The sequence below is a fragment of the Mastigoproctus giganteus genome, chromosome 4, assembly GCF_048544385.1.
Source record: "Mastigoproctus giganteus isolate SK-2022 chromosome 4, ASM4854438v1, whole genome shotgun sequence".
In the NCBI taxonomy this organism is placed as follows: Eukaryota; Metazoa; Arthropoda; class Arachnida; order Uropygi; family Thelyphonidae; genus Mastigoproctus; species Mastigoproctus giganteus.
The window spans coordinates 209,949,583-209,976,188 of record NC_143578.1 but is presented as its reverse complement, the minus strand read 5'-3'; the positions used below and the strand labels follow the sequence as shown (position 1 = coordinate 209,976,188).

At 34.9% G+C, this 26,606-nt stretch overlaps 1 protein-coding gene across 4 annotated transcripts in view; it reads left to right on the top strand.

Annotated features, from left to right (window-relative positions):
- Nucleotides 1–26,223, top strand: part of LOC150087366 (transcription elongation regulator 1) — a 329,370-nt gene extending 303,147 nt beyond the window's left edge. For all 4 annotated transcript variants that reach the window (XM_090371153.1, XM_090371154.1, XM_090371156.1 and 1 more), the window contains 4 exons: nucleotides 1,902–2,108; nucleotides 13,302–13,459; nucleotides 22,812–22,869; nucleotides 25,629–26,223. In XM_090371153.1, coding sequence (XP_090227279.1) covers nucleotides 1,902–2,108; nucleotides 13,302–13,459; nucleotides 22,812–22,869; nucleotides 25,629–25,769 — 564 coding nt within the window. In that variant the 3' untranslated portion in view covers nucleotides 25,770–26,223. The remainder of the gene's footprint in view (nucleotides 1–1,901; nucleotides 2,109–13,301; nucleotides 13,460–22,811; nucleotides 22,870–25,628) is intronic.
- Nucleotides 26,224–26,606: the final 383 nt, after the last annotated feature.

The window sequence follows — 26,606 nt, the reverse complement described above, 5'->3', positions numbered from 1 at the left end:
GGATAATATTCATCCTATTTTTGCTAATTAGAATCGCTGTTTAATAGAATTGAAATTCAGTTCACAAACGTGATCACAACGACCGGTGCTTACTACACATTGTATAGTGAACGGTACTTTACTATAGTGAGTCCATCGTAACGTGATTTGATTGTACAATGAACCAATTTAAAGCGGGGGTCCATTGTATTTTTAACTATTTACATGAAACTTCAGATAATTGGGGCAGCCACTTAATCGGGCCAAAATGCACTAGTCCCAATGTGTCCCAAATAACCGGAATCAACTGTACAAGATAATGCAAACGTTTCACTAGTATTACACTGTATTCAATAGACTTGAGTTTTTATAGAAAAACTATTAAATATTACCTTTGAAAACACTGATTTACTTCAAAGTCATCAGAATGATACTTGACTAAAAATCAGAACAAAAGAGCAAAAATAAATAAAATTAAATAATAAATTCAAAATATTTTAATGAATTTTTGAATATTTCAATTTTAAATAATTGCAACTTATATAGCTGTAATTGGGAAAGGGCATTACATGGTTTCTATCCATACAGTAAAATATACTATATACATTAATATACATATAATAATAAAATAATGTGTTAAACCATGTGAAAATTCTTAACAAATAGGTTTTATTAAATTCATATATAATACAAGCTCAATACTACAGTAATTTGTTAGCAGATGAGGTTCAGGGTTCTTCCCAAATCCAATCTTCAGACCTTAAATCATAAAAACTTTGGAGGAACTTAGCTTCTTGCTTCTTGTACTGTAATACATTGTACGCTGGCAAATCCATAAATGATATTCATTTCCCTGGCTTTCTCATTAACTGTCATATGCTGATAATATTGTATTCCAGAATTTTTTTCTGTTGAGAGTTTTTTGAGCTTGTACTGGACAGGGTCATCATCCAAAATTTTTCTTTCTTTACGGTAATGATTTGCTCATCTGTATGCTTGTAGGTACAACATAAAATTGTCAACATACACGATTTCAATGTGCTAGTAAATTTCTGCTGGAATGATGCCTTCTGCTGTAAGTCCAAGTAAATGAAATTTCCTTGATTCAACCAATGAATGCCTTAATTTACATTTCATTTGTTATGCTTGTATATTAAACTATAGAAGGCAGTCATGATGTGTTACTTGTTCGTTACTTTTGTTCTGTCTTTCGCTCATATAGGGACCATTAACATTTTGCTGGAGAGCAGTAATCAAATGAAATATTATCCTTTTGGAATTCATAAATACTCATGTTTCCTGAAGGAGTGGGTTTGGTGAGTTCCCTGTCTTTATTTTGGTTTATTTGTGTGGAAGTGGCACTCTTCTTTTGTCGGGTGGGGGAGTCATGTTTGTGCTACTGAGGGTGAGTATCACCTCTTTATGTGATTTTTATTTGATCGTTAAGAGTATCATGGAGTTCAGTAGCAGACTTTCAACGCAAGTATAACTCAAATTGTTTCATTAATTTGCTGTATTTAGTTCCGTGGTACAATTAGGCTCTTATTTCTACAATAATCTAAACATAATACTATTAAAGAAGAATGTTGTCCTTAAAAGCTACAGATTTCATTGCTTTTATTTAGTTTACTTTACATTATAGTGTGGTCAGTCATTGATATTTGCTGCCATGAGTATTGGAACTGGCTAAAACATGAGGTTGGGTGTAGTAAATAAGCTATATAATTTGTTTACATATTTAGCAGAATATGGAGAGTATAATCATAATGTTTTAAGTCATTTGAATTCCTAAACAGTTATTAACAAGATAAATCCTACCAAGCCAGCCACTTTGGTATCTTTATACTAATCTTTTGAAATTGTTTTGATTTTTTTTTCAAAATAATATATATTTCTGTTAGTTATAGAATACATTTTTGTAGGTTCGTAATCCAGATGTCTCTTGGCGGGATGCAAAACGTACTCTAAGAAAAGATCACAGATGGGAGATGGTTGAGTCACTGGATAGAAGTGAAAGAGAAAAGCTGTTCACAGAGCATATTGAAGGGTTAAACAAAAAGAAGAGAGAAAAATTCAGGGAACTTTTAGATGAAACAACAACTATTTCTCTTACCTCGAGTTGGAAAGAGGTATGAAATGTGTGTTATGGCAATAACATATTTGAATACTTTATTATGATTATTATAGTTATCTCGTTTTTATATAATGATGTTACATAATGTGTCATCTTTTAAGGACACAAATGGTAATATTGTTATATATTTTTGTACTAGTGATGTTAAATGTAGGCAGTCTGAGGCTTTACTTAATAGGTATTGGGGTAAAGCCTCTAGCATAGTTCCAAATCAATAATTATTGTGTAAACTGGAGAAGGAGACTAGTAGTTTTAAATGTCCACAGCTTTTCATGGACTAATCTTAAGAAAAACTATATGAGTTTGGGTTGAATTTTAAAGAATCTGGAATTTTATTAAGAGGGAATTTATGATTACAGCACTGTCACTCAATTTTAGCCCTGGAGAAGCAGCCCAAAGCTCATGGGGTAGAATTTTTTTCAGCGTGGCCTGTGCTTGTTAACAGAAGGGATGGTTATTTTTATAAAAATGGGGTACGCATGAATAGAAAGCATGTAAGAATAATTGTTGATGCTATTGAGGCGAAGGTAGTAAACTGCTATTTTGGGAGCTACACAAACATTTTTAAACATTTAATTGACAACTATAAGCAGGGAAAAAGTTAATTCTTCTATTCCTTCTTGGGACATGCAGTAACCTGGGAAGCATGGGGAGATTACAAAGGCTTTCTGGGAGTCCACATTGAACCAATAGTTATATGAGCTATGTTAGAATCACTAAAACACAAAAAGGGGAACACATTTATCTTCATTATACACAAATGCTAGGAATATGGTAAATAAATTTGGTGACATGGTGTCACTGTGACATTGGGGATGCAGAATTTTAATGCTATGTGTACAGAATTAACACAGTTAGTGGGGGGGGGGGGCTCTGCTTTTAGATTAGCATATACATTCTAAAATGGTTTTCAACAACTACACATGAGTTGCCAGTTTAGTATTGACTGTTGCAAAGAAGAACAACAACAGTTTGGTGCAAGATAAGCACTGGGAATACAAAAATGAAAGTAGAAGTATCTTATAAACCAAATGACTGATGAATACAGTGACCTAAACCCCTGAGTACAAACATTACTCAGGGGTTTCGGCATGCTAAGGCAGATTATGAAAAGCCTTTGGCTAAGAGTGCAAAGAAAAAATGGCAAGGAATTCCTTGTTTATGTTAATGCTATAAGGAAAGGGACGAATCACATTGGTCCACTTTACTTTTGATGGCATAACTATTGATGATCCTGTACAAGTTACCGACAAACTGATTAAATATTATGCATCAACGTTCACACATGAAGTTTTTAGAGATAGGATTAGCAGAGATCTCTTATACTGATTAGAAGTTAAATGGTTTTATGATAATTGTAAGGAAGCTGGAAAGAGAAATTGTTGTAGCTAAAAGTGAAAAAGTATTATCTGTGGCTGATGGAATCCATCTGTTCTTAAAATTAGTAGGAAGAGAGAAAAATTTGCTACAATAATTGAAAGGAGTATCCTTGAATTAAAGGGAAGGTCCTACAGATTTTTGAGATGTGAAAATGTATCTCTGCTTTGCAAAGAGAACTCAAAGTGGATAACTGCACTCTTGTAAAAGTGGAATAAGTAGTTAAAGAAATAATGCAAGTTAACTTGATATGGCAGAGCTAGGAGGCAATCACAAAGGAACTGGATTCAAAGAATAATTTTAACGTTGTATACTTAGATTTCACTAGTGTCTGGTATAGTTCCAAATCATTGATTGTTGTATAAATTGTTACTGCTTATGAGATAAAGAGATAGTTAAAATAATAGGGGACAGAGTAGCCACAGCTGTTCATGGACTAATGATATGAGTGAGGTACTACAGGATTTGCCATTATACTCTTCCTGTTTTTAACATTTAGATTACTGTAATTAACCATCCTACTGATGGCAAGTGCTAGATGTAGTTGTTTCAAGTTTTATGTCTGTGTTTGCTGATGATATAAAAGTATGCAAGATGGTCAATTACAGTAATCAAGGTATGTTACTTTTTTGTAGGTGCTGGTAAAGTTCCTGTATATTATTGTGTATTTAATATTTAGATTACTGTAATTAACCATCCTACTGATGGCGAGTACTAGATGTAGGTGTTTCAAGTTTTATGCCTATGTTTGCTGATGATATAAAATTAGGCGTATGGATGTTATAAAATTAGGCAAATTAGAAATGAGGCTTAAAATTGATAAATTAATGTTGCTGCATTTTGTCTAGAATAGCATAATATTTGGTACTACGAAACACAAGGTAGTTGATGAGGAAGAAGACTTTAGGAATACTTGAGTAGTGTAAGCAGGTTGCTAGAACACATCTATGAGTTATTTTCAATAATATACACGAACTTTACCAGCACCTACAATTGTATAAGGCAGTGGTGGCCAACCCACGGCCAGCGATTAATTTTTATATGGCCCACACAGAAAGTGAACTAAAACAGCGTTTTAGAGAGTCACTCCACTGCGCGTACAGCTATGCAATCGTCAAGCTCAACTTTCACTCCTTGGCTGAGTTAGTCAGACTCAGGTGCAGAAAGCAAGCACCCCCCCTCCCCCCGTAACTTGGGTTTTTCATCCAGCAAAAAAGGCAAATCGACCAGAGAATGCACACAATTTACAGACAGAATACACATTGCACAGCAGATGAATTTAATTATTCGGGTGGCCTAAAACTAATAGTTTGGTTTTTGGTTTGGTCGAGCTCAACTATGTCAAATGTGTGCATGTGGTTCAGTGCCGTCATATGTACGCTAAATACAGTTATGTACATATCAATCTTTTCATATCGTGAAATTCTACTGTTTTGATATAACTTGTTCATTGTATTGAATTAAAAAAAATCATCCTTAAAAATGTTCCAAAAAAGGGAAAATTGATTTGAAGTGCTGTGTTTTTGATCAAAGGTGGACTGAAGATTATTTCTTCATTGATTACCACGAAAAAACAGTGTATTTGGTACGTAAGGAGACTGAGTTTTCAAAGAATACACTTTAAAACGACACTGATTCCAAACATAAATCTTATGATCAACATAAAGGAGTTTTGCAAAGAGCAAAGTGTTCAGAGTTACAAAACGAATTAAGAAAACAACAAAACACACTAAAAACATATCAGTCAAGAAATTTATCTGCTGCAAGTGCCAGATATCAAGTTGCACATTTGATCACTTTTGAAACTAAATTGTTCAGTGATGGTGAATTTGTTAAGCATTGTTTGTTAAAAGTTGTGGAAAGAATGTGTACAGAGAAACGAACAGTGATACAAGACATGTCTCGACAAACAATTATGCGAAGAGTAGAAGATATTGGAAAGAATTTGTTCGAACAACTTTTGGAAAACATAAAACAAACGAAATATTTTGGTGTAGCACTGATGCAAATGACACAGCCCATCTCCTTATCTTCATACCTGGAATTAATGATAATTTTGTACCAACTGAAGGTTTAGCTGACCTACAGAGTATGCACAGAACAACTGTAGGTGAAAATCTTTTTGAAAATTTTTGCCAATCTATTGAAAAGTTAGGATTAAATATTAAAAACCCTGTAGTAGTCACAACTAGCAGTGCAAAAAATATGATTGGTAAAAACATTGGGCTTATGGGTAGAATAACCAAGAAAATTATAGGTATCGGAGCTGAAATTCTGATTGGAATTCACTGCATTGTGCATCAAGAAGTTCTTTGTGGGGAAGTATTGAATCTCCAACACGTTATGAATGTGGTTATTTCAACTGTAAATTTTCTAAGATCACATGGCCTTAACACCGAATGTTTTACGGTTTGTTTCAGAAATTGAAGCTGAATACACAGATGTAATTTTATATTGTGCAGTGAGATCATGCCTTAGTCATGGCAAAGTATTACATCAGTTCTTTAAACTACGTTGTGGAATTTATATTTTTATAACAGAAAAAAGGGAAACCAATAAAATAACTATCAAATATGGAGTGGCTGCTTGATCTTGAAATTCATACAGACATTTTTAGTCATTTAAATTCTCTTAATTTCAAACTACAAAGGGAAGGAAAATTAGTCTGATTTGTTTGGTGATATCGAATCATTTCAGAATAAGTTGTTGTTATTTTAATACCAAATTGAGCAAGACATTTAGTTCACTTAGAATGTTGTACCGAGCTAAAGGAGAAACACATTTCCAAAGATTCGTTGCCTCTCGTTATTACAATTACTTTTAGACGAGTCTGAAAGTTGATTTACTGATATAAGATCCCATGAAAAAGACATCAGCTTGTTTGAGAACCCATTTATTTCCATGAAAAATACAATCCCAGCTTGCAACTTGAAATTATTGATCTTCAAGCCAAAACATGGTTCCAAAATAAGTACAGGCAACCTCCGTATAGCACGGTACTTCAATAACATGGTTTTGCTCTAACATGATTGATAAAGTGCGGCAATCTTCTGCAACACGGTACTTATATAACCTGGTTAGAGAATTGAGGCAAACCTTGCATAACATGCTATTTTTAATCTTTTGTGCGGGGAAAACTGTGCAATTATGTTGGATGTAATTTTTAAACATTTCCATTCTTTTTTGTGAATCCTCTCTTTTGGCTCGCTAATCATTATGCAAAAAAAAAAAAAAAAAAAAAAATATTGAGAAGTCCCAGTGTTAGATTCTGTACTATTGAACTTGTGCTTGTTAAACTTGTAGAAAAATCTAGATTTCAAAGTTTTATTACTATTGGATAATGTGCCAGGCCATCCAAATGTTGAAGTGATGTTCCTACCACCTAATACAACTTATTTAACTTCGCCATTTGATCAAGGCATCATATCTACCTTTGAAACTTGTTACAATAGATTTGGGGGGGAAAAAATTTATTGTGAATTGACTGATGAAAAATTGAAGTGATGAAGGCATGGAAACATTTTTAAATTGTGTGCTGTATCGGAATCAAAGCTTTATCACTGAAAGAAGTAAAACCGCCAGCATTAAATTCGTGTTGGAATTCAAGTTGGAGTTCATTCGGGAAATATGATTGAAACAGCAGAAAACGCAATCGGTGCAATAGTAGAAATTGCTAAGTCGGTAGGTGGGGAAGATGATATGACTACTGAAGCCCTCATGGTTAGCACAGTTGGTAAAATCGCCATCCTCTCCACACCAGGTTGAAACAGCCTAAGTTTGAATTCCGTCGATGATGGGGGAGTTTTTATGGGGAAGATGATATGACTACTGAAGCCCTTGTGGGTAGCACAGTTGGTAAAATCGCCATCCTCTCCACACCAGGTGGAAACAGCCTAAGTTCGAATTCTGTCGATGATGGAGGAGTTTTTATTGGTCTTTTTCACAATGTGGCTGAGTTACTTGGTCTCGTGCGAGGTTAGCATGGTTTCTCCTCCCGGAAACTTGGGTTTTTCATACAGCAAAATAGAAAATCGACCCCAGAACACACGTGATTTATATACAATATACACAGAGACACAGAGCAACGTTGCCTTAGTCACCGATGCTCCTAAAAAAAAAAAAAAGTATGATTACTGAAAATGTTCAAGAAATACTGGTAGAAAAAGAGGCTGACAAAGCACATTTGGTGAAAATGGTATTGAAGGCAAATCAAATAAATTTAGAGGGTGATAGCACAGATGAAAATTCTGAAGTCCCAAATTTTACACTAAAAAGTATACAGGAAGGCAGAAAGTTAGCCAAGCACTTAGAATATTATTTTTTGAATGCAGATACTTTGACTGAAAGGAGCACAAAGTTCAAAAGGAAGCTTCAAAAATACTTAGTTCCATACAATGAAATTTACAGAGATCTATCAAGCAAAAGCAAAAACAATCCAGATTAATGATTTTTTGAAGAGAGCAGAAAATACAGGAAATCTAGAATGGCGTATTTTTGTTAGTTTTGTTAACATTGTTGTATTTTTTTTAGAATTTGGAATGTAATCACCCTTTTTGTGATCACAAAATTTTATAGGAACCTGACTACCTGTCATACGAGGGGTACCTGTATATTGACTGTGAAAATAAACTACAGTACCTTAATTCTACAAGGGTAGAATCTGAAGATTTTCCCCCTAATAAAATAAAATACCACGAAAATGGCTACTTTATTGGGATCAACATATGTTTGTGAGCAAGTTTTTTCATGCATGAAATCAAATATATTTAAAAAGAAACAGAATAATAGACGGGCATCTTCATTTTGAACAATCATCTAAAAATATTCAGCCTTAATCATCTCATTAAATGTTAAGTTTTGTTCGGTAAATGTATTCAGTAAGTGTATCATTATATTTATTGATTCACCTCAATATTGAAAAGCAGTGATCCTTTTCAGGTTGTAAAATTTCTAAAGTGACCATTTAAAAGCAAAAGTAAAGTTTTTTAAAAAAATAACAAAAGTAAAGTATTTTTAAAAAAAAGTAAGTCATATTTTTATAATTTTAATAAAATCTGAAAAATAAATCACTGATATAGATTTGTTGCACTTAAAAGTATTGGGAATTTGTGCATTTTTTATATAATATATATATATTATGTGGCCTGAAAAAAAATGGTAACATGAAAATGGAAACTTCCTTTTACGTGTAACACTAATTTTTCTCGAATCACTCAGTGCGGAAAGGCATCTCCATAGCCGGGTGGGAAGGTGCAGCAGTGCGTAGCACACACTTCTTGATTAGACCGGGGTTCGAGCCCGTCACCACCAAATACGGAGGATGCGGAAAGGTCAAGGGAATGACCACCGCATATTCTCGGAGCAATATGGCCTTAGTTGATAATGCTCCTAAAAACCAAACAACAAAACTCGGTGCGGCCCGCAAAACAAATCTAAATTTGAATATGGCCCCTGTACAGGAAAAGGTTGGACACCACTGGTATAAGGCAATAGCTGGTCAAATGTGGAATAGTGCATATAGGTTGGGGAGGGGGGGGGGGCTACGTTTTTTGGAAGAATACAGTTTCTTATCAAAAAGACTACTGGGATTTTTGTAATTTATGGTAATCTCTGGAAATTAGGTATGATGACCTAATTGAAACATAAGGCTTTAAAAGATTTAAATATACTAAATATTGATGACATTTTTATGCTTTCTTAGATGACACAAAGGACATAAATTGAAAAGGGGTAGGTTGCAAGATAGATGTGCAGAAATAGCATTCAGCGCAGAGAGTGACTGTTGGAATATACTTCCCCCCGGTGGTGTGTTTTTTATTATTTTTATTTATTTAGCTGATGTATAAGCTATGCTTCCTTATATCATTTTAATAATACTAACATTACTTTTGTTATTTCTTTATTTTTAACCTGGTAAAAAAAAAAGGAAAAAAAGAGGCCTCCGTAACCAAGTGGTCAGGAGTGGGAATGCAGTAGCACACACTCTTTGAGTAGACCATGGTTCAAGCCCCTGACTGCTAAATATGGTCGATCTGTCAACCCGCACTGGACCAGCGTGGTAGATTATGGTCCATGTCCCTCAGCATGAATTGTTGAGGAGGCTTCCATCCTGCAGTGGGTTGTATGGAATGGTATTTCTGACAATCTCTTAATGTAGCACTGAAAAGTGGTGATCACTATTTTGTCTAAAATCTCTTATTTTTAATTTGTAAAACATTATAAGAGGTTAAGAGGAGAGACTAAACTTTTCCATTGAATTTGTCCATTCTGGCTTATGTTACCCATTTATGGATAAATTCAATGGAAACTTTTAGTGAAACACAAGCAGTTGCTCTTGACATCACAAAGGCTTTTGATCGTGTTTGGCATAAAGGTCTTCTAAACAAGCTTCCATCTTATGGTTTGCCAACTGTTTTTAGTAATTGGTTATCCAGTTTTCTCTCTGATCGCTCACTGAGGGTGATGGTAGATGGCTCTGTCTTCCAACATCTCCACTAATGCCGGTGTCCCCCAAGGTTCATTTCTTTCCCCCACTCTTTTCCTCTTGTATATTAATGACCTTCTTCCATTGACTGGAAATCCTATCCATAGTTTTGCCGATGATAGCACATTTCATTCTACTTTCCATTTTGAGAAACCTTGCCCTGCTCGAATCAGCTTCAACGTGTCGAATATCTGCTACCAATTCCTTAAATGCCGATCTCCAGGTAATTCTCCAGTGCGGCAAAGACAACTTAGTTGATTTCAATCCTTCTAAAACTTAGTCTTGTCTTATATCTCACAAAAAGGATTCTTCTGCTCCTATACTTATCTTTGGTGACACTCCTATTTTTAGGCAAAATGATATATCTCTTTTGGGGATTACCCTGACTTCTAATCTCTCTTGGTACAAGCACATTACAAATATTGCTTCCTCTGCATCTAAAAAAACTTGGATTTCTCTTTTGCTCTCGTCGTTACTTTTCTTCCAAACAGCTATTCACTCTGTACAAATCGCAAATCCGCCCTACCATGGAATATTGTTCTCACATCTGGGCGGTGGCCCCAAAACCTCTCTCAGGCTTCTAGATTTCATTCAGAAGAGGGCAGTTAGGTTTATTAATGATTCATCTCTAACAGAGTCTCAACTCGTTGTCTCATAGACGTACTGTTTCTGCTGCATGCCTCTTCTACAGATATTTCCATGGGCATAATTCTTCTGAATTGGCTTCTATAATTCCCGCTCTCTCTCTATCAAAACAGTCCGAACACGTGCTGCCACCAGCCAACATCCATCCAAATGAAAAAGACCTGGGAGTAATTGTGCAGGCAGATATGAAGTTTTCTGAGCAATGCAGACAGGCTGCCAGGGCAGGTCATGGGGTTTTGTCAATGATATATAGGAATTTTGCTAGCAGGGAAAAGGAGGTGATTATCCCTCTATATAAGGCAATGGTCGGGCCACGCCTTGAGTACTGCGTACAGGTCTGGAGGCCTCATTTTAGGAAGGATGTAGATTTACTTGAGCGTGTACATAGAAGGGCAACAAGATTGGTGAGGGGAATGAAGGGATCCTCTTACCAAGAGAGGCTTAAGTTCTGCAAATTGCAGTGGCTGGAGACTAGGCACCTGTGCGGTGATCTGATTGAGGTATATAAGGCCTTGAATGGGTTGAGCATGCTGAATTCTGATGGGATCCTTCCACTTGTTCAGATTACGAACGTAAGGGGGCATAAATTCAAATTAAGAAAAGACAGATGTAGAATAGATGTGCGGAAATTTGCCTTTAGCCAGCGGGTGGTTAATTGCTGGAACAAACTTCCATCTGTCGTTGTGGAAGTTGATAGGTTGAATAAATTTAAGGAGGAACTGAACAGGCATTTCGAGGGAATGGTGTGTTTTTTTTTTTTTTTTTTTTTTTGGCTGATGCTGCATAAGCTCATACACTTGCTTTCTTGCATCACATGCCACTACTACTACTACCTAACAAAACTATTGAAATAAACTTTGTATGCATATGCAGCCCATTTCAAATTTAAATGCTTCAATTCATTTCTCGTTTCTAAGCCGGTACGAGGGTGGTTCGAGGGACGAGGGAGGTTGTAGAATAGATGTGCGGAAATTTGCCTTTAGCCAGCGGGTGGTTAATTGCTGGAACAAACTTCCATCTGTCGTTGTGGAAGTTGATAGGTTGAATAAATTTAAGGAGGAACTGGACAGGCATTTGGAGAGAATGGGGTGATTTTTTTTTTTTTTTTTTTTTGTTGGCTGATGCTGCATAAGCTCATACATTTGCTTTCATGCATCACATGCCACTACTACTACTACCTACTGTCCAACTTCAAACTCACAGAACCAACTTTTCATCTTCCTCGTTTATTCATTCAACTGCCGTTTTCGGGAAAAACCTTCCTTCATACGTATTTCCTGAAAATTACAGTCTAATGTCAACAAATATCTTCTTTCGTCTTCTCAACCTCCAACCGAAGCACAGTACTAAGTACCATAGATTCTAATACCTCTTGTGTTTGGGGTTTTCATAAAAAAAAAGAAAAGAAAAAGAAAGAGAGAGAACTTTAACATAAAATGTGAGGATTTCTACATTATTGTGTATTAGATCTCTTTAAAAATAAAAAAAAATAAAATAAAATAAAAAGGAGGGGTGGAGTCCATTCTATAAGTTCATAATCCAGATTCCTCCTGGCGAGGTGCAAAATGTACCTAAAGAAAAGATCAGAGATGGAAGAGTCACGATGAAAGCTGAAAAGAAGCATTTGATAAAGATGAATTTGGGATAGCAATAATCTCTGCCTATCAATGATATTCTGCTCTCCTCATAATCGTCATCATTCTCTCTTTAACTGTAATGTTCATTTTCATATCTTATAGTTACCATGTATTCAGATTATATGTGGTAGAGTCCCTTAGTAATAAGGGGAGAAAGGCCTCATTGTCAACCTCTAGATCAAATGCTTAGACTGGTCTGCAAGGAATGAGATATGAAAGTTTTGTGCAGATAATTAAATCTGTGCATCACAAACTGTTTAGTATCAAGCATTGCAGTAGGAAATAAAGATACATCATCATTATCATCCAGAGAACATAAACTAAAGCAATTTTATGTTTTTAACACTTAAAATGTAATGCATGACACTATTTACATTTAATATTTAAAAATATTATCCAATAAAAAATATTGGATAAATTTTTGGTGTCATTTAATTCAAGGTTCTTTGATTTCTTAATAGCTTACTTCAATTTTGAAATTCTCATTAGCATTGTGTTGTTATTGCCTTTCATCAGTTTGATAAGCAGCATATCTATGGCTTTCCTGCCTTCTTCTGTTAGTGAGAATATTATGGATATTTCAGTGTCTATCACTTGATCATTTTACATCCAGTTATATGACAAAATACAGAGAAACTGTAAACCATTTAAAAACAGAAGCATAGGCATATGGTAGAGTGTTGAAAGGTGTTTCTAATGTCACAGAAATAAAGGTAACACCTGAAGAAATCTCTCGCTGAGAGGGAAAATAGAAGTGCCAGTATTATTCTGTAATATTTAGAACTACGGAACCATAGTGTGGTGGCATTCATAAACTGCACTTGTAAAGCTCTAGTTTTGGCTTGAAGGTTTCGATAATTTTCAGTAAATCTATGTATTTACTGAATTTAATTTTCATTTGAGACCTTTCATTACTTTAAGGGGTTTGAAAATGTTAGAAATTCTTACATTATATTATTAAATTGATATATTTTATTATGATAATTAAGTTTTTAATGCTATCTAAATGTTAAGATGTATAATGTATTTATTTTTTTTTTTTCAGATCAAAAAAATTATTCGAGATGATTCTCGGTATGCAAAATTTTCTTCCAGTGACAGGAAGTGTGAACGAGAATTTAAGGAATATTTAAAAGATAAGATGGTTGCAGCAAAAGCAGATTTTCGAGAACTGCTAAAAGAAACAAAATTAATTACACACAAGTAAGCTTATATTTGATATTTTATTATTAAATTTCTTGCATTATTAATTCATTGTTTTATGCTTAAACAGTGGGATATTGTTGATAGTCCTGTTTGATTAAATTTTAAATTTAACATAATCTGCAAGAAACCTTAATTTTTGATTCAATTACACCTGGACATTAAATACAAAATCTGGCCTGGTGTGGAGACCAGATTACTGATCGCAGATTAATCCAGTAACAGTAAATTTATCGCAATTAAATATTTAGTATTAGCATTAGCAGTAGCCACATGGTGCAAGGAAGCCTATGGCTTATGTTGCACCAGCCAAAAAAAAAAAAAAAATTAAAATAAATAATTAATAAAAGAAAAGGAAATAGAAATGTATGCATTTCCCTCCTCCCGTAGGTAACTAACTATCCAGCTGACCTTTGAATTTCCCCAAACTATCAGCATCTACCACCCATGTCGGTAATTTATTCCAGTAATTTATAACTCGCTGGCTAAAATAAAACTTTCTGTAATCCAGTCTAAACATCTCTCTCTTGTAACTTGAATTCATGGCCCCTAGTTCTAGAATCATTTATGACCATGAAAATCTCGCCCTCATTCATTTTACTTATGCTTCTCAGAGCCTTAAACACCTCAGTCAAGTCAGCTCTAAGGTGCCTAGTTTCCAAGCTCTGCAACCCACATATTTGAAGTTTTTCCTCATATGGACACCCTTTTGCCAATCTCACCAGGCGAGTTGCCTGTCTTTGGACCCTTTCAAGAAGCTCATTGTCCTTGTATTACCGTAAACCTTTGTGTTTGGTTTCATAATAAATTTTTTCTCAGCCAGCTCCCTCCCTCCCAGCTTGCCTGACATTTCTTCTCTTCACTTTTCTTTCTACATTTTAGACTTTTTCTTCTGTTAATCTGTCTGTTAGATTACTCAAGGAGCCAGTTTGAAATTATTTCTATATTTTTTTACATATACAAAGAAAGTGCATTACCCATTAAAATTGTAATTGTCGTCCAAATAACGTAAGTATATGGCAATATTTCTTATAGATTGCATCAGATAAGATCGACACACATGGGTGATACATAATATTGCATCAGCTGTTACTTTCAGCTATATAAGCACGCTCTGCAAGAGTTGCAGTCATTCCTTGCTTGCGTCGGGATGGCGAGTTACGTGCAGTTGATGCCACAAAGAAAGATTGCTATTGTTGCTTTACGTAAGGAAGGATGTTCTTCCCGTCATATTGCTTATAGAGTGTCTTGTAATCAGTCGATGAGTAGATTTCTTTTCAAACTCAAGAATACTGGTTCTGTTGATAGGAAAAAAGGAACTGGATGCAAACGAGTCTCTACGCCAAAAGAGGACTGCGTTTTGAAGTGCTTATGCCTTAAAAACTGTATAACTTCTTCATCTGAGCTGAAAAGAGAATGGGAACAACATACAGGAGTGGTACCAAGTGTAGTAACAGTAAGAAGACGCCTCTTCAAAAATGGACTTGTAGCTCGTCATCCTAAAAAGAAGCCCCTCCTCACACAAAAAAATGAAAAAGGCCGATTAATTTGGTGTAAGGAGCATGTCAAATAACCCCCAAGCAGTTGAAGTCTGTTATTTTCTCAGATGAGAAGAAATTCAATCTGCGCTCTGATGGGAGACAAACGATTCACCATACATGTGGTGAAGAATACCATCCAGGCTGTATGGTGTCTACAGTGAAATTCCCTACCAGCCAAATGATATGGGGGTGCATTTCGTATCTCGGAGTAGGTCACCTGCAGTTCATAAAAGGTTCCGTAAGTGCCAGTGGATACCTGGCTATATTGGAAGGCAAATTGCTGCCAACCATTAGAGACCATTTCAACCTGCCAAGTAACTGCATCTTTCAGGATGACTGCTCCTTGTCATCAGGTGAAATGTGTAAGTAGGCACTTCTGTAGTTACTTTGGCTTCATTTCTGCATTAGAGGTCTGACAGTAATGTGTTTACATTTGTTACAGGCGAAATGGTTGGAAGAATGGTTCATTACAACTCTTAGCTGGCCAGGAAACAGCCCGGACCCGAATCCTATAGAGAACTGTTAGCATCATGTGTAATCTGCAGTTGCCAGAAAGAAACCAAAGACCCTTTGTGAACTTCAGGAAGCCATAATTCATGTTTGAAACCATGTACTATCAGTTGACTATCTTCAGAAATTGAGCTTGTCAATGCCTTGATGGTGTGCTGCTGTAATTTGGGCCAGAGGTGGTTCAATTCAATATTAGTTTTCACCTGGTGAACTTTCCATTTTGTTTTCCATTTAAAATGATAAACTGAAGCAAATTGAGGGCTTCTGATAACATTTCAGCCATAATTGTTGTTTAGCAAAACTGTTGTATAATGGTTGCAAATGCTCATTTTGAGAGCACCTGTCAAATATTACTTAGCTTTGCTTAACTATTAATCTTTTTTTTTTTTTTTTTTTTTTTTTGTACATTCAGTCCTCGTATAACATGATAGTTGTGTTCCTAGAAACCCTTGTGCAATATAGACAACAGGCCCTATGGAAAAATAGGGTTAGGTGCCGACCACCCATGATTGGACACATTTTTAACCAAAACATTACTAAACACAATAAATAATCATAATAAAACACTTACACAGTTGTAAAATGTAAAATTAATAATTTAATCATTTAAATTTAGATTCTTACCTTAAAAGTAAATGAAGACAGCTTGAGGGAAAGGGTTGAAGCAGCGGAATTATGGGGAAAGTGGCGGCAGGTTGTCATCATTATCGGAACTGGGAGGTGGAAGAGATGCTGATGAGGACTTTGGACGAAATGCGGTCACGCCAGAACTACAGGGCCGTGGCTCATTTTCTGTCTCTTTCTTGTGTGTTTTCATAAAAAAGACATCTAGTTTCTGTTATTTCGCAATCTTCCTTCTTTCACAAAGCAGCTGCTTATATGGCTTCAAAGCAGACCGAATTGTATGAAGTGCTCTTCTGCTTTCTGCACTATAATCATTATCTTCTAGCCATTGCATACTTTTCTCAAATGAATTTAAAACTAAAGATAACTCTGAAGTAGAAAGCGGTTTTATGGTGGCGTTCAGGCATTCAACTTCGTTGTCTTTCTCATCTTCCACCTGCCCTCCAGCAACAAGTTGTTGCAGTTCTTCAGTTGAAAGTTCTTCATGAGACTGAAGCAACTCTTCTAAATCATCTTCCTCCAATTCCTCAAAGCCAACCTGCTTTGCGAGGGAAACACAATGTGCTTTTAATGTAGGAAGCACATTTACAGGATCAAAGCCTTTAAAATCATGAATAAAATCTGGTAAAAGAGGCCGCCAAACACCATGTAAGCATTCTTTAGTCACTTCGTTCCAAGCCTCCACAATTATGTAAATTGCATTCTTTATGTTGAATCACTTTCAGAAGTCTTTAATTGTTGGTGCATTTTCGCCCTCTGTTTCTGCTATCAGCATCTTAAATGTGTCTTGTGTAATAGTGCTTAAAAGCAGCAATTACTCCTTGGTCAAGTGGCTGGATAAGAGATGTTGTGTTAGGTGGTAAAAACAGGATTTTGATGTTTGGTGACAGTTCAGCAAGGGTTGGAGGGTGACAGTGCATTGTCCAAAATAATTAAAATCTTAAAATCCAAATTTTTCTTTTTGCAGTAGCTTCGAAACACATCCTCAAACACATGTAGTAGAAGCTCAGTGAAGATCTGCCTTGTCATCCACCCTCTTCTGCTGTTCCTAAAGTAAAAACCCAGGGTAGTCCTTGCGATCCCTTTTAATGCTTGTGGATTGGCTGCATGATAAACAACAACAGGCTTCAGTTTCAAGTCGCCATTTGCATTTGCTCCTAACATAACGGTCACCCTATCCTTAGCAGCCTTGAAGCCTGGAGCTCGTACTTCCTCTCTTGAGATATATGTTCGTGATGGCATTTTTTCCAATACAGTCCAGTTTCATCAAAGTTGAAAATTTGGTCCAGTGTATAGCCCTCTTCCTCAATTAGTTTTTTCAGTATCGGCGGAAATACCTTTGCTGCTGCTTCATCTGCACTCGCAGCTTCACCTGATAATTTCACATTATGGAAGACGTGACATTTTCTGAAATTATTGAACCAGCCACTACTGGCAGTAAAGGGAGGCACTTCTTGAGGGTTTTCAGCTTTATTTCTAAGGTCTTCAAATATTGCCAATGCCTTTGCTTTTATCGTAAGCAAACTTGTTCCTGATGTCTTCTTTGTTTGATCTTTTATCCAAACAGATAAAAGACGTTCCATCTCTTCCAGTTCTTTGTGTCTTGATCTAACTGATTTTGTTACACTTTGTGTTCCTGCTATGAAAGTTGCTTTTGTTTTTCTGCATTCTTTCTAATTGTTCTCAGTGTCCCCTCATTTAGGCCTGTAGCACGCATGCACAATATCGCATGTTCTTTCATTCCGGTCAAAGCGTTTCACAATTTCATATTTTTCTTCTATCAATATTGCTTTTATTTTTCTCTCTGAAGTATTTTCACCAGAATGCTTCCTTTTCACACTTTTTTTCAAGTATTTTACTCATTTTTTTTGAGAATAGAGCACAATTATAAAATGAACAAAAATGAGGAGGCAAGCATACATAAATGCACAGCACATAAAACAATAAAAACAATTTGCAGTTTCCGGTTTATTGGTGATTCCTGCTAGTGGGGTCTGTTATAAGCGGGTAGTAAAAATCGATCTAATTACACTTGTGATAATACCGATAGCTGGAATTCTGTGGATTTTTACGTTATTATGTTAAATGTGTTTCCCCTTCCACAAAATCATAAAAACAAATAAATTTTCAGAATCTTCTCTTCAGTTGGTGTGATTCCGCTGCGTTCGACTACCATTTCTTGTAAACACCAAGGTGAATCGTGCATAAGCGAATTACTTTCGTTTTATATGCGACATTGTTTCCCTGTTTATAAATCGTGTATGATCGAATTCGTGTAGTGCAAACACGTGCTATACGAGGATTGACTGTATTTCTATTTGTGATTCTAGTCATTAATGTAACATACCATTGTGAAAAAGGATTAGAAATGTGAAATTCGTAGGTGATGCACTTTCTTTGAACACAAATTATCTTGTTATTTTCCTTATCCTATACCATAGACTGCTTTTATACCTTAACTACATTTCCTATTTATGTTCACCATTGTCAGGGCTTCTAAGATGGGATTTATGACCCCACCATGCCTAAGTGCTATTTCTGTTTAGTAGCATACTGCTCTTTATCTATATAATTTAGCATTATTGCTCCAAGTCTATTTTTCACCTTATCGTTTTTCCTGCCTACATCGCTATCAATTTCTGTATTTTTGTGTACAGCATGAATTCAGATTATTGATGGTATTAGTTTTATTTAATCCAATTTGCATATTTTTAATTATATTGGTATATCAACGTGCAATACATAGTGTATCTTTTTACTTTCCTGAAGTACCGTTTCTCTTTCATAATTTTTATGTTGCTGTTTCTTTTAAATATAATATATGGCGGTGTACTATTGTATATTATATTTAGAAGAAACAGCATTCTGAATATAGCATTACCATTAGTGGAGGCATATGATGCAAGAAAGCAAAGTTATACAGCATCAGCAAAAAAAAAAAAAAAAACATTCACTTTGAAAGTTTGTCCAGTTCTTCCTTGAATTTATTTAAGCTATGAATTACCCGCTGGCTAAAAGTAAATTTCTGCACTATCTATTCTACAACTGTCCTTCCTCAATTTGAAATTTTTTTTATGCCCCCTCAAGTTCGTAATCAGAGCAAGAGGAAGAATCCCATCAGCATTAATTGGATTCTTTGTGTTTACAAGAATGGATTCTTCCATTGATGGGTGATGTGATTGAGGCCTTATATGCCTCAGTCACATCACCTCGCAGGTGCCTGGTCTCCAGATACTGGGGACTAGGCACCTGCAAGTAATATGTAGGAATAATATGTGGCAGTGTGCTGCTATATGTTATGTTTGGCATTGTTGTCCCACCTTATTTAGTGTTCATTGTTTGCCTTTTTTTTTTCCCCCTGCCTTACACACCTATTAATTTCATAACGTACCTTCTGGAACCACTGACCTTATTGATTTAATTTTATTTAAACCACTTTGTGTATTTATAATTTTAATGGTAAATTAACATGCAGCTTAGGGACCACCATCCTGTCCAGTGCATTTCCTAAATTTACATTATTTATTATTATTACTGCTACCACTCCTTCCATAATCTTTTATTATTTTACATTGGTTTTGATGTACAAAATGCTATATTTTAATTTAGGAAGGTACTCACAATACCCGGACACCTCCATACCTAGAAATAACCTTTATTTGCAAGAAAACTAATGAGTGCTGAAGCCTTTATGACAGCCTCTGGTGTCTTTTTCAGAGCACTCTACCAGCTTTTTTTAAATAAATGACTTCCAATATTTTCTGCCATTCAGCCTTAAATGCAGTTGCCAGTTCAGCTCTGATTTTTAGTAGTGTCTCTTCATACACACTTGGCAATCCAATTGAATTGCATATGTAATTTATAATTATTTACATACGTAACTTTAAAAAAAAAAAAAAAAAAACCCACCAGGCCCGGGCAAACTATGGCCCACTAATACAATTAAAGCCCACGAGCTTTAGTTGTATTTTCTAAAAAAGTTTGCTTATTGTATGCCTTTTGCGACGCCTTTTTGGAAAATTAATTTGTATATATAATACATTATAGAATTTGTCGACTTGTAAATTGTTTTATCATCTCTGTATTGTTCAAATTGAGATAGAATTTGAAATTGTGCGTGAACCGGAGCGAGCCAACAGGCACTTTTATAACGGTATAATTTGCGATTATAAACTTACCGCACAAAACTACGGTAACAGACAACCAGTGATGATGACAATGCCTTCGGCGCCTCCGTAGCCAGGTGAGCAGGAGCAGCAGCGTGTAGCACACACTTCTTGATTAGACCGGGGTTCGAGCCCGTCACCACCAAATACGGAGGATGCGGAAAGGTCAGGGAATAACCACTGCATATCCCGGAGCAATATGGCCTTAGTTGCTAATGCTCCTAAAAGCCAAATAACAAACAAAACAAACGACAACAGCTTTGCTGCGGTGGCAGAGTAATAGGATAGGACTGCTGACCAGCCGCAGTTCCAATCTGTTTTCTCTGACGGTCATCCCACAGTTAGTTTTTTTGCGTTATCTTCGGTTATAATCTTGGTGCCAGTAGCGATAAAAATAATATTTATGAATACAAAACGAAAAATTCAACAAGAGCATCGTGTCTTCAATGCAGAGTGGAACAAAAATATTTTTTTCCTAACATACCGGTAAATAACAAGACTATTTGTCTCATCTGCCGGGAGAGTGTCTCAGTGTTGAAAGAGTAGAATATTAAAAGACATTTCACTACTAAACATTCCGAATATGGTGCCAATTCAACTCGGGAAGCGAGAAAGAAAACTGCTGATGGATTGATTCAAAATTTATCTAGACAACAAAATGTGTTTACGCGGCTAACTAAGGAACAAGAAGCTACTATAGAGGCAAGTTTTGTTATTTCTCGTATAATTGAAAAAAGCAACTAGCCTTTTTCTGATGGAGACTATATTAAAGAATGTATGACTGAAGCTTGTGGAATTATATGTCCTGACATTAAACACAAATTTGAGAATATAAGTTTATCTCAGCGAACCGTAGTAAGAAGAATTGAATGTATCGATACAAATTTGAATGAGCAATTATTATCAGTATTAGAATCCATAACATGGTACTCGATAGCTCTCGACGTGCCCAGTTATTAATTTTCATACATGGATGTACCTCTAATTTTGAAATTATTGAAGAGCTTCTTTCAATGGAATCTCTTAAAGACCAAACAACGGGCTGTGATATACAGTATTTGAAAAAGTTTAAAAATGCTTAACAAGATATAATTTACAATGGAACAAAATGGTAAGCGTAACAACTGACGAAGCGCCAAGTTTGACAGGTAAAAATGTTGGACCATTAAAGAAAATTCGGGATAAAATTTGTGAAAATTATCCTGATTATAATTTAATTACAATTCATTGTATTATACATCGACAAGTATTATGTAAAAATGTGTTAAAAGTTGAACGTGTCACATCTTGTATTATTAAACTAGTAAATTTAATATGATCGAAGGGCCTGAAACAGACAGTTCGTTAATTTTCTTCAAGATATTGAATCCGAGTACACAGATATTCCTTATCATAGCCAAATTCGATGGCTTAGCTTAGGAAAAATTCTTCGGCGAGTATGGGATCTTAAAGATGACAATGTTCTATTTTTAAAACTGAAAAATATTATGGACTTTCCCGAATTAACTGATAATAACTGGATTTATGATTTTGCGTTTACCCTGGACATCGTGACACTTAAATACTTTCAACACAGTGTTACAAGGGAAAAATTTATACGCCCATGACATGGTAAAAAGTTTGAATGGATTTCAATTAAAACCCCAGTTGTTCCTTCGACATTTATTGTTAACAAGGTAGACCACTTTCCAACCATGAAGTTGCTGAAGATTCCAGAAAATAAGTTTGAAAAATATTGTGAAATTATCAACGCTTTGAATGACGACTTTTCATGAAGATTTGGCGACTTCCAAAAAATAGAGACAGGTTTGGCAATAGTGCGCGACCCATTTTTCAATAGAAATTGATAGTGCACCAAGCGAACTACAGCTTCAGATTATAGATCTGCAGTGTGATACTGATTTAAGGGAATTGCGCCATTGTGAAGAAATCTGTAAATTTTACAATGCTCTTAATTCAAACAAATTCAACAAACTTAAAGATTTTGCCCGAAAAATGTTGGTTATTTTTGGATCAACCTACATATGTGAACAAATATTTTCCATCGTGAATCTAAATAAAAATTCTTTACAATCAAGCATCACCGATGAACATTTACAAGCAATTTTAAGAATCTCAACTACAAAATTAACACCCGAAATTAAAAAAACGTTAAAAGATGTAAAACAGTTCCATTAATCTCATTAAATCCTTGGTTGTTAGAGAATAATTTTTTATATGTTATATTTCTTCTTCATGATAACAAATAATATATATATCTAAAAATAGTATTTTACATGCGGCCCATCTTCTTTTTGAATTCCTGTTGTGGCCCTTCAGCCCAAAAGTTTGCCCAGGTGTGTGTGTGTGTGTGTGTGTGTGTGTGTGTGTGTGTGTGTGTGTGTGTGTGTGTGTGTGTGTGTGTGTGTGTGTGTGTGTGTGTGTGTGTGTCACTAGTAGTGGTCTTTTTCTTGTAGGATCCTTTTAAAAAAGTACTTATATAAATGTTCATATGTTTATTTTAAATTTTAGATCAAAGAAAATGATAGATGAATCTGATCATTTACAAGATATAGAAAAAATACTACAGGTAGGTTGCATTATCATGTCCTTATTTATAAAAATATTATTAGTCATTTGTGGTTTCTTAAATTTTCAGCTCTATTAAAGTTTATAATGACTATATTATTATTTAAATATGAAGCATACTTAATTAAATAATTATTAATTTTGGCTTTCTCTCATTTACCCTGAAATAATTTAATTAGTATAGCAGACAAGAACAATCTTTAAGGCCTAAGGCTTTTTATATTCAATAGATAAAAATTAGTTTGCTGTCTAATGCACGGGATGAAACTATTTTGTAAAGTTGCAAACTTGAATAAATGATTCCCTAAAAATAACTTATGGCATCATTTAGAAACCTGATGAAAAAGAGAAGTTGTACTAATCATGCAGTGGCGACACCTGTTCTGACTGATCCCTCAGAAAAATACCTGTTGCGCTTTTATTACTGGTTCAGGATTAGTGACCAAAGCTTTGAAATTTTTTAATCACATTTTAGTACATTTTTTACACGTGCAAAAGTAAAGGATAGCAAGAAGAGTAAGGAAGAGTGTAAAACCTAAAAGAAGGTGTAAACCTAAAGTTATATACATTTAAAAAATAATAATAAATAAATAAAATGAAAATAACGTTTAAGTAAGAAAATAGATATATCTAATAATAGCCAATGTTTTTAATATTTAGATGAAGCTTAATCGTCAGTTCTGCTTAAATACAGTATTAAATACAGTCAATTCTGCTATAACACATTTTTGCAACGTGAATTTGCCTTCAACGCAACAATGCAAGTATAACTCGATTTATGCATTGGCTCGTGTGCTTTGTCTGCGAGTAGCACCAGGTGAACACAAAACCTGGCAATAAGCTGAACTTGGTGACCTGTGCAGCAATACACACTAGTTTACAAAGCTTAAAAAATGTCAAACCTTGATTGGGGATATTTCTTGAACAGTGTAAGAATTTTATATTGAATGTTGCAAGAGCGGTGGCTTGATTGGAGATATTTCTTGAACAATGTAAGAATTTTATAGTATAAGCTGATGATATGAAATTTTTTTAAGACCTGATGATCATGAGAAGACATCAATACATTTGTCAATGTATAAATCAATAGGGCTCGGAATACATCCCATCAAGGCTACAGAAAATGACCGTAACAAACAAGAAAATTAAAAATAAAACAGAATTTCATATTAAATGTGGGAACGGTTAAAAAGTAGAGGTTGATGTGGTCCAATAACTCATTTCAATCTCACTTTTGCAAATTAAGACTGAAATCTATTCTGCAATGTGGGCTAGATGTTCTAAACTGCAACCTGTATGCAGATATCTTCGACTTGAGTATTGGATATTTGTTGGCCCAACAGGATGGTGAGTTTGTCATTTAGCATATTAAAGTCTGCTATGCTCACCATGCGTGCCTCCGTAGCCAGGTGGGAAGGAGCAGCAGTGCGTAGCACACGCTTTTTGATTAGAAGCGTCACCACCAAATACGGAAAGGTCAGGGATTGACCACCGCATATTCCGGAGCAATATGGCCTTAGTTGCTAATGCTCCTAAAAACCAAATAACAAACAAACAAACTATGCTCACCATTTAAACATCCCATAGAAGCAACTCATCATTTACCCACAACTTAAAAGGTGCTCATCCAGTTAATCACCAGCTAGCTGGATGTGCTCAGTATCAGAGATATTACCGAAGGTGTCTAGGATCACGTGTGGAACAAATGAGCAAGTCTGTATCCCACTACAAAGCAAACTATGAACAAGGCCTAAAAAGATGTTTTCCAACTAACACACTTGATATCTATAACAAATTTAGAATAGCTCCTAGTGTGCTCTGTGTCTCAATAAAGCACAAATACAGGGAGCAAATTTTATTTTTTTTATATACACTGATCCAGTTCTAAAGTTCCCAGCATCAGCAGAATGCGGCATACTACAAAGGAATCTCCAACTAAGTCCACTTGTTTATATTAATATAAACAAGTGGATTTTATTAATATAAACAAGAAGAGATTATTCTTAATATAATTACAATACTTGGTAATCAAATTTTTCCATTGCAAGACTTAATACTTTGTGAAGCTGTACCTTCTTTTGTAACTTTCACCTCACCAGTCCACTGACTCTCATGGGGTTAGCTTTTGGTAAATAAATTATTATTAATTGCCATGGTTTTATATGACACATTTTGTTTGCAGGTGTTATCCATCCAGAAATAAGCTATTTATATACTTTGTATACACCGCAATAATTTTTGATGAAAAATTTTAATCATCATCCTTTCATGAATTTAGGCCAGACGTCCTGGATCTCTTCTTCAAACTGGCTGATATTTCATAACCTTCTTGAAAATTTTTAATAAACAAGTATTCCATTATAAACCTCTTCACTGGATTCTTGTTTAGATGCATGGTGTCAGCAGTTAGAGAAAGGTCAATTTGTAATGCCCATTTATTAAAATTATTTATCATGGTGTACAAAGTGTGTGAATATTTTATTTCTGAATTGCTGTGGTATTTTGAACTCATTGTGCATATTTAAGTGACTTCAGAAATTTAGTGAACACAAGGATTGGAGGGGGGTGGAGGAGCCATTGTTGAAAAAAAATGAACATGCACTTTTTATATCTTTTACATACAATTTTGATTAGTTTGAAAGTAGTTATTTATAGCTACTTTCATCGGTTACATGATTAGAGGTAAAATTTGGATTTTTTTTTAGTTTATTATATTGCTAAATGAATTGTATTTATCAAGTTGTTTGTGCTTTTTTCCAGAATGACAAGCGTTATCTTGTATTAGAATGTATTGAAGATGAGCGACGCAAGCTACTAATGGCATACATAGATGACCTTGATCGTAGGGGGCCACCACCTCCTCCAACAGCATCAGAACCAACTCGTCGAAAATTACAGTAGTTTTTTTTTTTTTTTAAGTTCACTAAATCAGTTTCAAGTCACCTGTGGAACTGTGGACTATCATAGTGTTCATTTACATTAAATGTGTTACTGTATGTATGCCATTTTGCCTCACATTGCATTCATCTGTTTTATTTTTTTATTATTTTTAAACATCTTTTTATTGTCACTGAATACATCATTGATTTTGTTATCAGTATCATACCATTGTTAATATTCGGCCAAAATAAAATGGAATTAACCGATTCATATGTATGTGTATATATGTCGTGCATTTTTTTTTGTTATTGATTTTTTCCTTTGGGAAAAGGGAATGCTTGGTCTCCCTTGCCAGTCATAAACCCACTCATTGGCCAAGTGACATAAGAAATTGCTAAATTTCAACTTTTTAATGACATCAGTGTGAATTCTACCACTAGAAGTTTTGCTTGTTCCCGATTTTATTTTTATTAGTTTTTCTGCGCATAGTTTCATTTCTTATACCTTAATTTCGCTCATTCCCCCTGAATGAGTGAAATTTAATGAGGTGAGGTAAAGAGTATTTTAAATATGAAAGTGCTTCATTATTGCCTTTTATTATCATTAAATAATGTAATTTATTTTGATGTATTGTACGTGCATATAAAAATTTTTAAAAAAATTGATAACTGTTTGGTAATGAGTAAGGGGTTCCATGTGTAATAAAAATGGTAATTGCTGCTGTACATATTTCTAAATCACAAGGTATAGTTATCCACATAAATAACTTGTTGCTTTATGAATTCCCTTTCCTATATCCCACCTTTTATATTTTGGTTGGCTACAGTGATGCTTGGCCATTAGTAGTTCAGTTTTTAT